The sequence below is a fragment of the Buceros rhinoceros genome, unplaced genomic scaffold (assembly GCF_000710305.1).
Source record: "Buceros rhinoceros silvestris isolate BGI_N320 unplaced genomic scaffold, ASM71030v1 scaffold2383, whole genome shotgun sequence".
NCBI classification, from domain to species: Eukaryota; Metazoa; Chordata; class Aves; order Bucerotiformes; family Bucerotidae; genus Buceros; species Buceros rhinoceros.
The window spans coordinates 48,516-60,965 of record NW_010402848.1 but is presented as its reverse complement, the minus strand read 5'-3'; the positions used below and the strand labels follow the sequence as shown (position 1 = coordinate 60,965).

Below are 12,450 nucleotides of genomic sequence, written 5' to 3'. Positions count from 1 at the left end.
GTTTGGCTGGGTTGCTTTTCCAGCCCACACATTACTTTGTCACATCCCTTTCGGTGGGAAACAGCCCCCTTTTCCAACCTGCGACAACATTTCTGCATTATTTGCAGGTTTTTTAACCATTCCTGATAGCAATGAATAGACACAAAGTACTATGCATTGTACTGCTACTTTCTATTTTTTCAGTTACTAGAGAAATAATGAGTCAGTGATCTATAAAGGTAGTTGAGAAATAGTTTTCCAGGGCAGAAAAAAGATGCAATTCTAAGTTTCTGGAACATTTTGTTAAAAATCTACCACATTTCCCTCTTAAAATGTTCACATAAAAAGTAAAAAGAGGTCAAAGCTAGAAGGAATGTGTGATTTCAGTAGTGGAACTGCACTGAGATAATGCTGTCATCTTCCGGAGATAAATTCTTATACAATACCCGTCACCACCTACAGAGAAATATGATCATAAATGAAAATAATCTAACAATTCCCTGCTACTGACACTTGTCTGACATCATAGCATCAAGTTAGATTTCATTCTTACCTCTTGCTTTGCCAGCTCGTGGCTTTGTCTGGGAGGACACTGGGACTGGGTATAGGGAGGTTGGTGGGCAACTTTCAACATCAGGTAATCAATTAATTGCTCTCTAGATGGATGTCTTGCTACTGATGATTGAGGAGGGAGATGATGGACTTGGGTGTAGTTTGCCTGAGGTCTTTGAGGCTGGCACATCTGTCCATTTGTCAAAGGTATCTGAATAAAACATGAATACTCAGTGTGATGCATTTTACAAGTAGCAATCCCCACTTCCTCCTTTATTTATTATTACTTTAAGGAACATCACTAAAAACTACTCTTCTGGATCATGTACAGTTATACTCAATCTTCTTTATAGTCATCAGCTCTGACCTACTGAGAAGAAATACGAGAACAAAGAACTTACTTTGAGTGCTAATCCACAAGAACAGACCACACAGTCTTTGCTTTTAGCACTTGTTTCACTGACTTACCCCAACCCTATTTTATAGCAATGCAATGGACAGCATTGACACTTGGTGGGTATCATTATAGTTTGCGCTTTGATTGCATAAAATTCAGAGATGTTGCAACAATTCTGAGTAGATCATACACACAGTAAAAATCCCAACAGCTAGTGGGCAGAGATTACATGGTCTCCAAGCATCTTTTGGTGACCACTTCACAAGAAAACCCTCTGAGCAAATTCACTTACAAGTTCAAGATTTTAATATTGAAACGGTAATGGTATTTCCAATAAATGTTATTCTTTTGTTAACACATCTGTCATTGATTTGATAGGTATAATGATAACAAACTGCAGTAAGGTACACAACTGTCAAGACATACAGTGCACTCAAACTATGTCATTAGGAATGATGCTGGAGAAGACATCTTTTCTTACTGAAGCCTCAGATTTACTGTTCAGCTCTGCATTGACATGGGCAGTCTTTTCCCTCCCTGCCTACATGCCTCATGGTCTTGAGCAGCCTAAGTAGTCACTCAACTGTCTGTATGATTCCCACATACCAAAAATGCTACAGTATTGAGTTACAGACTCTTTCTGCCTGCCACCAATACCCCATCAGTTATAGGGCACAAGGATATTAAAATACTCTTTCAGTATTATAAGTGACTGAAGTGTGCAAATTTAAACCTTTAACCATGCTCTGTGAATGGGCACATACTAGAGTCTATTCTCTTAAGATGAGGTTTTTCACATCAAAGTGATTTTGAGATATGGTAACGTCTGCATATACAATCTTAAAACTTATTCACAGATCAGATGTATTCTATTTACACGATTTTCTATTGCCTTTTTTGAAAACCTAAAGGATGACAGGAAAACTAATTTTTTGTTGCACTGCCAGAGGTACAGTTTACATAGACAAAGTGTATCCACAGCTATGCAAATTCCCAATATCCAATGTCTGTAGAAAGGCAACTAAAATTACTAAAGTTATAGAGTCAGTTGGTGTACGCAATAATTTACAAGCATCCATTTAATTTTATTGTAGTAAATCCTGCCTGTATAGACAGTACTTGAATACAGAATGTCTCCCACAAGTTTTAGTTTATCATCATGATTTCATCACAAAGGATTTCAGGTTTGTTTTTTAACAGGTTGAATCAGCTTCAGATTGCTTTCCTGAAATCATCTGCCATATTCCAATTTTCACCTGCAATTACATTTTCTGCAAATTTCTTCTTTCAAAGTCCCTGCTGAAGAAAAATGAGAACCATTCCCCTTAATAAAGCTAATTATTTTGTCTTCCAAAAAGAGGATGCTATTTCATTTATGCCATCTTTGATTTCTTGGAATTACATTTTAAAGAAGTCCCTGTTCCAACTGCTATCCCAACATGTATTTCTACTACCAATGAAGAAATACATCCTTACAAATAATCATAATTATATCTTATACATGGTGTCATGTAAAAAATTACCTGCACAGCTATTTTCTTCATGCTGTCTGGAGGAATATCTTTGAGACTAAGTGTGGCAGATGAGTAATTCTGCTGTCCTGAAATGAACACTTCATCCTGGCATTGGTCTCCTTGAGTAGAAGCCTGGGGATGCTTTAAAAAGAATGGAGCAGTAAAGATGACTGTCTTCATATAATTCAAACTAAAAAATTCTCATAAGAAGCCCAGAACAAAACGTTAAAGCCTTCATCGTTTATCTTTGATTAACTAGTACATGGTTTATGCAGAAAATCCTACTAGTCAAAACACCATACCCATAAAATATTGATTGATATTTACAAAAACTAGCAACTGCAGAGGTGTCTTTGATCACCAATAAACTAATAAGAAAAATCAACAAATGCTATGGATTGCCTCTTCAAGGATTCATATGGTCAAAAGAAGTCTTTTATTGACTTTATCCTGGTCACTACGGATACCATAACATCACTCAGGATGCTCAGAGTTTAAGAGTCCTTACAAACTTTCCTTACAAACTATTAATTTTCTTGAATGCCTACTGTATCTTACAGTGTAGTTTACATCATCAGAGTTTGTTTTGGGGAAGGAAAAAGCATAACAAGATTTTGTTCAAACCTTTATTCACCTATGTTAAATTCAGAATGGTAATCTCTTGTTCCCTTATGTACAATGAAACCAGACAATGTGACATAGGTTCAACCATTTATAAAGACCAGTTAGAAAGCTCAACTTCATGGCATTAAATTGCAAAGCCTCGGAGTAAGTTTAAGGCATACAAAATGAAGGCAATGTGTTTGATTTGATATCTATTAAAAAATTCCAGAATATAAATTACTTTCTTTTTACTGAAAGCATTGTCCCTATGTAAAAGGCTTACTCTATCAATTTAAGGACACCTCTCACAGTTTATTCTTTCCCCCTCTATATATTGCAATAGCCTCCTGTAGGTACTCACTCGAACAATGTGCACACCAGAACCTCTTCCGTCTGCAACACTCAAGGCAACACTACCCTGGCTGCCATGCAGATCCCTAGAGCTGCCATAGGGAAAGCTGCTAACTGCAGCGTAATTGGAATTAAAGGACCTAGACAGCATGCTCTGAATAAAGAGGGGACAGATTTAACACAGAGATTAGTGCAGCATGCATAAACCACAAGACATGTTATACATAGACTAATACAAACATATTCCATAGTCATGCAAGATAAAAACCATGCAATAACAGTACCACTGTAATGTGTAACACACAACTCAGTGACCCCTATTTACCTTTATTTACTGTAAATCAGCATGCAATCGGCAGCTGACATGCAGAATTACACGTAAATAAAGTCATTCAAATGTTCATATGTCTGGAAAAACAACAAAGGTGCACAGCTTGTCAAGAAGAGCACCTGTGGAAACCATCTAATTACAAGTTATTTTGTCTCATTTTTCCCCCCTCTTTCTCCTTCTCTACACTGGGAACAGCATCTCAACACTAAATTAGAAGGAACACACAAGTACAAACAGCGTAGAACAAGTAGTATTTAAAATTACATGGAGTTGTAAGAAAATGTTATTTTAACACAAGAAGAGATTCCTAGTGACAAATCTAGGAAGTATTTTTCCTCTATCTATTTTAAGCTGGGAAGAGAGAAATCGAGGCATTTGCAGCGTGAACAGTATTCCTCTTAATTTTGCTTCTCAGTGTGAGCATGATGATGGTTATACATTTCTTAGTGAGATTCCTGAAGACTGCTGTGCCAGAGAAGACACATCTGGAAATCTGAATATGTTGATGCCATTAAACCCCCTGATTTTTATTCCAATTTATTAAAAATTAAATATGGAATAAATGTATGGTCTAAACTTTAGATTAAATATAAACGTTATTTCCAAGTACCAACTCCATTCTCTGCTTGATTTGCTGCAGTGTCTTAGGGCATAATGGCCTGCAAAACGGTAACTCTAATGCTCATTTAGAGTAACTCATTTCAGTTACTCTAACCTGATGCCATGTTCCACTATACTTTTGTGAAAGCTACGTCTACTAGAAATCAGTAATTCAACCATGAAGAACACATATTAAAAGCTACAAGACATAATGAAAAATGGCTATGAACAAAGTTAGAAAAAAAATTCAGCATATAAATCAGAATTTGTAGTCACAATCAGCCTCTAATGGAACCAGTTTAGATGCAGGCAGCTAGTAGCATAGTTTTGGGGTTTACACACAGTTTTTTCTGTATGCTAAGAGTCAGAATGTATTCTCCATTTTGTAGCTTACAAGACTATTAACCATTTCAAATTTCAAAAGGATGTCTTTTGGGAATTGAAGAGCCTGACTGCATTTACTTAGGTGCAGGACAATAAATAGTGGAATTTACCTGGGAGAATTTCTATTGGGTAATACTGTTGTAATGTTAAGATTGGCTGGAGTCTGTCATGATAATCCATGAAATTTTGCTATAGAACAGAACTAATAAAATTGAAGTATCTGCAGGGAATAAGAATCTATATCATTCTTATCTTGGAATAGCCATAACTTAAATACTAAGCTTAAGTGTTAGCGTATTTTATTTAACAGTACTTGGAATCAATTGCCAGCAAAAGGTAGACATAAGGCTATATTAAATGTCTAGAAATTCCTTCACTTTTAATTCTGTCCTTGACTATCTAAGATTCCTTAGAAAAAGTTTGCTCAAGGTATTATGGAGTACTTGAAAGGCCTAAAATTAATGCTTTAAGCCTTTTGGAGTAAAAGCACACAAGCAAAAAAAAGAGAAAAAAAAAAAAGGAAACCTGATAGAATTCTAGCAAGATGCCAGTTTATCCCAAATAAGAATGACTTAAATATTATTAAATTATTCCTAAGTTATGAGAGAGTAAAAAAAAAAGAATGAATTTAGGTGTCTGATCCTGCAAAAAAAAAGTATCTTCAAGAAGTGAAGCATTCTTACTGAAGAGTTACATAAGGAAAAATTCCACTGTCATAAAAGGCTTGCAGGGTCAGAACATTTGTTGTTCACATTCTAAATGCACAAGAATCTAATTCCTTTTAAAGTGTGATGTACAGACTTCTGAACTCCACAAAATATCATTGTAACACACTGATGGTTCAGTAGTCCATTCAAAATGGAAAAAAACTGCCCGAAAAGAAAAATTTAAAACCAGTAACTACTGACTAGATAGCATTACGGTAATTTATCAACGTCAAAATATTCTTCATGCTATGATCTTATAATTATTTAAGCACTTAATTTTATGTTAAGTTAAATTTATATTCACTTCAGAGCCTCTGACGTTACTTTCCTTAACATATTGAAGCAAGCTTAACATGGAGAAAATATGAGGCCACATCAATTAAAATATTTCTGTATGTTACATAGGTGTAAAAAATTAATTCAAGACAGACTTTCAAACTTCTATTAAAAATGCAGTTCTGTATCAATACTGAAACACCTGGACTTTTTTTTAGTAAGGCACTGTACAATGGCAACTTTGAGAAAAAAACCTCCTCTTCTGATTTCTGAATTGGAAAATAGGAATCAAACTTTATGATCTCTTCTCTGAAAGCTCTGCCAATTTAGATAAATAGTAGGTAAAAGACGCTAAAAAATACAGGACTTATTTCCAGATGAAATTAGAATTGAAAGGAAACACACACCTGAACTCCCGACAGATCCCCAACAAAAAAGAATAAAATATACATATGTATATGTATATGTATATGAAAGGACACAGTTAGGCCCAGTAACTGTTTCTGCCTACTCAGCATATAGAAATAGAATAGATACTTGCAGGTAATTGTTGCAGATACTTATTAGTGCAATTTATGGATAAAAAATTCCTCTACCACACAATAAAATGTGTCTGACACTGGTGCTTTTACACAAGCAGTATTTTAGTTTAAACTCCTAAACGAAAACTTTCAAGAAGACTAATATAGAAGACTATTGCAACATTATCAAGTGATAAAATTGGCAACTCACACTCAAAAAGTTAAATATGCTGAAAATTATTGCTGTTCTTAAAAACTAACCTGTGCACTGAATTCATGCGTTTGGGCATGGGACAGAATTGACTACATGCTTTGCAACAGTTTATATATACAACCACTAGAGAGCAGCTTGACATTTAAATAAGCTCTTTATCCCAAAATACAATATGCTTTGCATCAGGTGAGCAAATGGTTTCTTCTGAACATATGCAAAGCTTCTATTTGCAAGTGGTCTCATGAACTGTTTTCACCTTTCTTCAACCAGGTAGATAATTTTAGTTAATCAATGTATGCCCCCTTACTGCTTGTCAAAGGGATTACAATTGCTGGGTACATGGCTGGAATCCATTGTTAAACATTTTTGCTGGACTTAAAACTATCCTGTATGTCTCCTCATGCAAATTAAACTCTTGAAAGGTTTTTTTTTTTTCCTACCTCTATCAGGTACTAAGGGCTAATAAACAAAACAAAAACTACCTTCTCCAATTTGTTCTACAAGCAGACACTGCTGACCTGTGTTCACACCCCCTCCAGTTAAAAAATTTTATAAAAACAAAATAAACAAACACTTCAGGAGCTTAGCCAAAAGAAAAAAAAACCAAACCCACAACAAAACCAACCCCTCAAAGCCCACTACACTCTCTTTCCTAATAAGCACAGGATGGAAATAATAAACATGATCAATTTCAGTAACAGGCTCAGAAGACTCACAGCAAAGGTAGTTCTATTAACGCATAATGTTGTGTTTAACCACAGGCAAGACAATATGAATCCAATATTCATCATAAGGCTTAATGTTGTATACTTGTTTTTGCCAGTGCTGTGTCTTATGCTTTAAAACAGAGAAATGCCATTTTAAATCTATAAAAGCTTTGTCAAAGCAATTTTTCAATAAATGGTCCTTAAATGTCTGTGATTGAACTTGTCCTTAAAAGTTGGTTCCTTAAATGAGTTCTGTAATCACTGAAATTTTTTTCAGACTTCAAAATACTTCAGAATTCTGATTTACAGATTAAGCCCCACCCCACCCTCAGCTCACTTTTAATTACAAACAGAAATACCAAAACCATTATGTTAAAAGAACAAAGAAATATCCAGTGAATTCCTAGAATTTCTACATTAACATATTTGGCAGCTGCCATATGGGATCACATCTCCATTTTTCACAGTTTAGATTTGTCTCTTTAAGACAGTCATATTCCAGAGAATGTAAGGTAGACAATTATATGCAAATTCACTTTTAAACCCATAAATAAGTCTTAAATTGCTAAGTAAAAGCTACTTTAAAATGCTTCAAGACCAGAACAAAAGAAACATAGGAGCTCAACAGCAGCTATTCCATATCACTCTAGTAGGAAATAAAAATTAATATTTACATCTAAAACGTAATAGAAAGTACGGATAGATAAAAAAGGCCATCAAGTCAAGCAATCAATTCCATTTCCGTAAAGGTGACTACACCGCTACAGAACTTGTGTATTAAACATTGTTCCTAACATACCAAATGTAGATGATGTAAGAATGAACTACAAACAAACTGCATTAGCAGGGCACTGAGATTTTGTTTCCCCCTGCAGTCAGGAATTTCTGGGATTCTTGCCTCTGTTATTTCATGTAAGATTTGATATATGCATCCAGAAGAATGATAGACAATGCAGCTTTTACTAGGGTTGGAATATGGTGAGGTTTGTGACTGTCTTGTGGGACAAAAGGTCTCCAAACACTACAGTGCAGTCCAGTGAAAGCCAGAAAATATTATATATGGTACGTGACTCAAGCTGGATCAGGTGTTATGCAGGCTTCTTTAAAGCAAAGAAATCCCATCTCTTTCTATTACCAGAAGTTATGCAACTTAAAACAAACAAAAGCAAACCCATCCCTCTGAATAATTGAATTTCCAAATAAGAATTATAGCTATAAGTAGCTTTTCCAACCATCTCCAATTACATTTCTTTAGCTATCACAGATATTGAAGTATTTAGCATAATAATCACAAACCAAACCATGTTCTTTCAAAAGAAAATTCATCTAGCTAGCCTTATCAAATGTATTTTGGCTGCTTTACTCACTTCCCCTCTGAAGAAACTTGATCAGGCTAATGACATTCTACCCATGTTGATGTTTTTTTAAACTGGTTTAGCTGGATGGCATAGATTACACTCTTCTGATCTCTACTCAAATTCTTTGAAGCTACGTAATTGTTCAGCTCTATGTATTAGCTCGAATTCTTGATAGCATTTACAGTACATAAAGTACTACAGTACATAAAGAATCCTGTTCATCATCTCCTGTTTTATCAAAACCTCCCGTGATTTCCTGAAATTACAAGATTTTAAAGTGTTATCTCACATATTCATTCAACAATCTGTCAGATACCCAACTTCAAAAGACAATTGGCTTGGGGGCAAATACATGTTAATGATGGCTTTTGAATTCTTCAGCAACTGAAGATTTAGACCTTACTTCCAAATAGATTTTACCGATTTTCTTTTACTTGTTCTTAAAGAGAAGAAATAGGGGGGAAAAAGGCAGAACAGAAAGATCAAGTGTATAGTATAATATGAATACAATGTTACAATAAAAACTACCTGGTCTAAAAGAGCTGGCTTTGCAATCCAGCAGGTCACTGTGACATTATCTAATGTATTCCAAAGTAATTGGACTGGCAAGTATGGCAAACATGATGTAAAAAACAGCTGGGACTTTCTTTGTTTTGGGGGAAAAGTTCATTTACATCCTACTATTTGTTTCTCAGATATTCATCACAAACACATCTATCCTTTTTAATACAGTATCAGACATACATTTTCAATGGCAATTAAAAGTAGTTCAAAACACAGACTATTTAACTTATTTCATATCCAGGTAACAGAAAGGTAGAAAAGTTTAAAAATTATTTTTACCTTTTCTAGCTTTTTAGCCTCAATGTGTCGCAGCACCTGTTCCCTCCAGTCATGAGGAACTTTACTTTTTCCTGGAGGGTCTAATAAAGAGTGCTCGGAGTTAACCCTTGGGTTTGATCTCTTTGAAGGGCTAGTCCGTGAGTAATTGAAGTCACTAACTGACATAGTTCTCTCTGGTATTTCATTCACCGATGGCCGAGCGCTCTGTGGTCGTGGTACATTTGGACCATCAATGCTGTATGTCCTGGCAGAAAGAGGTCTCTGCTGCCCAGACATTACTGGTGGAGCTCTTACCATTGAATGCAAATCTCTGTATGTTAAATAGTCCCCTTCAAGAACCTGGGTCCGCCTTGAAGGTACAGTATCCCCAACATTTATAGAAGCTGTAGAAGACACACTGCTCTGCCTTTGAAGAGTGTGTCTGGTTGCTCCTGGGAGCAGTCTATCATTTGGTGCAATAGCCCACATATCTGTATGTCTCCCAGCCATCCGTTGATGAGTGTTATACACAGCACTGGCTCGGACATTGTTGTGATTGGAGAAATTCATATTGGCAGAATGCTTGACATAGCTGGGCGCTTCTGTACTGTCAGACCTAAGCAGACGTGAAGGAGGTAAGCTGCCCTGTTCTACTTGGGTGTTTTGTTTCTGGGGCCACAAGGTGTCTTTCGCTGTTGCACTGCTGCTATACTGAATATTATACTGTGGAGCGCACAACATCTGTGCACCACTTGTCACTGATCCCCTCACAACATTAGCACCTTCAGGATTGTGATTTGAGTCAAACTTGAACGCAGCTTTTGCAGACGAAACTAAATCGGATGATGATGATGACCCAGGAAAAACCTGCAAAGGGTGATCATACAGAAGAGTAGCAGATTTACTTCGGACTATGTTTTTTCCATCTACACTATCAGATGCTGATTTTACCACTGAGTTTGACTGTTGAGATCCATTCTCATTGACAATATCATAGATTTTTAGACCACCAGTGTCCATACTGGTGATGCTGTGAGATTTCATCACAGGACCACTTCCATGTGGGGACAAATCTTCAGTGCTCCTCGAAACAGACAGCTCAACAGAATCACCATCAACTGTAGTGCTTCTCATTAGTTTATCTTTACTGGGGGACAGTACTGCTTCTTCAGGATGTCCATTTACTTTATTTATGGCATATTTATTTCCATTTTCCAAGTGCTCACTTTCTTCTTTCACGTTGTTATTCAAAAAGCCCTTTACTGAAACTATTTCCTGTGTTTGTAACCTTTCTACAGGGACAGGCACTGCCTCCTCACTAACCAGCTTATTGATATTCATGTTTATTTGGTCTAATTTGTGCGACTCCTCTGTAGGAGTGCTTAGATCAGCACCTTTTCCAATTAGGCCCAATCCTTCTTCAATGCTTAATTCATATTCAGGCAAATTTGTAACCTTCTCTTGAACATTTATTTTTTCTTCTACCGTAATGCTCAATTCACCTCCATTTTGCAAAAGATTATTCAAATTTTCATCTTCTCCTCTGGAAAAAAAGATGGCTCTTATGAGAAATTCCATAAGGAACCAATATATTCCTTTAAGAACTGTTTTTAGAAAAAGCAATCCTTAATGTGCAATACAGACATATTGTGCACACAAAACAGGAGAAAGACCAATATACAACCACATTTATGATTTGCTACCTTATCAATGCAGAACTATATTACATAGAGGGCTCATTTTGGTCACGTTTGTATCATCTGACTTCCGAAGTTTGTTTAAATCCAACAGAAATTTTTGAAGACCTTTCAGAAGTGTTAAAAAATACAAAGTGATGGTAACCATCTTTTTTTAATCAAATACTTGAAAGTTCTGTGACGATTTTGGACAAATGCCTTGTTTCCTTCGGCAATTTCTTATAAAAAATGGCACTATCTAAATAAAAACTCAAGAAGACTAGCAACCTTTCTTTATAAGTTTCTAAAAGCCTTTTATGTTAGTAGTCAAACTGATCTTCAAAAATATGCAAATAAAACCATAGAGCTTTTAAAATGGTGTATTGAAGTATTTTGAAGGGATAACAAATTATAAGGATGACATTATTATATCCTATTATTAAAACAGATAGGAATCAATTTTTGTATACTAAAATTAGCCTCTGAATTTTTTTTAAAAAGCTATTCCATTATTTAACCTTATTTAAAAACATAAACATTTAAATTATTTCATAAATGATAAATTAATGAATTAAAGGAATGGAAACATAGCATGAAAGACGAAGTAACATTTTTCTATTATTTTTTGCTCAGTAGTATACAGTATCTTACAAACCTGATCGTGGACAGAACAGCAGCATGTGTTTCTTTGTCTGGAGAACAGAGAGAAATATCTTGGCTACTATCAGTATTTAAGGAAACAGAATCTGACATTCGAGAAGGAGAGGAACAGTTGCTGTTATTTTGATTGCTGTTGTGGGTAGCTTCATCAAATAAGGAATCAGCATCTTTTGAATCATCTGAAATAAAAATTTGCCATCTGTTTAATAGCCATTTAATGTGTGCATGTTACAGTATTTAGAAATTGTCTCTTGTTCTTCAGTAATTCTTACTGCCAGAAACTAAAATGTTAAGCTAGTACCTTTGCCAATTTCATTTAAAGTTACAGAAGGCCATTGGCAGGAATTTCTATTTTTTAAGTATTTGGCTCAATGTAAACAGCCCTCACTTGTTCATGAAATTTAACTTGTTGCTTCATTCCAAGCTTCCTTGGTATAAGCTAGTGCTACGTTATATAATATTTCCCCCAAATATGTATCAAGTCATATTTCTGTTTTTGCAATGATTTCAAAGTTTTTAATTACATGAGTCTACTAACACCTATGAAAATGAACAACTTTTGCTTGCAGGATTTTGAACATGCTTTCTCCTCTCTGTTTTAAAACTGTAAGAAGCAAGAAAATTAGGATGTCAACGCAGCTTTCTCAAACACTCAAGAATACGATTTTTTTTCTGCTTTCACTGCTTGACTAGAGAACTGATCGTCGTCTTCTAACGCTGCCATGGATTAGGGCTGGGCCACCCACTAGACAAATGACAGATGCTCTCTATTAACCCTCTCCATTCCCAAAGGGAAAG

General features: G+C 35.5%; 1 protein-coding gene across 1 annotated transcript in view; it reads right to left on the bottom strand.

Annotated features, from left to right (window-relative positions):
• Nucleotides 1–502: 502 nt before the first annotated feature.
• ERBB2IP (erbb2 interacting protein) overlaps nt 503–12,450 on the bottom strand; it is a 56,832-nt gene continuing 44,884 nt past the window's right edge. The window contains exons 18-22 of the mRNA XM_010132762.1: nt 11,648–11,831; nt 9,338–10,859; nt 3,407–3,550; nt 2,452–2,583; nt 503–742 (exon numbers count right to left, since the gene is read on the bottom strand). Of these exons, the coding sequence (XP_010131064.1) occupies nt 503–742; nt 2,452–2,583; nt 3,407–3,550; nt 9,338–10,859; nt 11,648–11,831 (2,222 nt within the window). The remainder of the gene's footprint in view (nt 743–2,451; nt 2,584–3,406; nt 3,551–9,337; nt 10,860–11,647; nt 11,832–12,450) is intronic.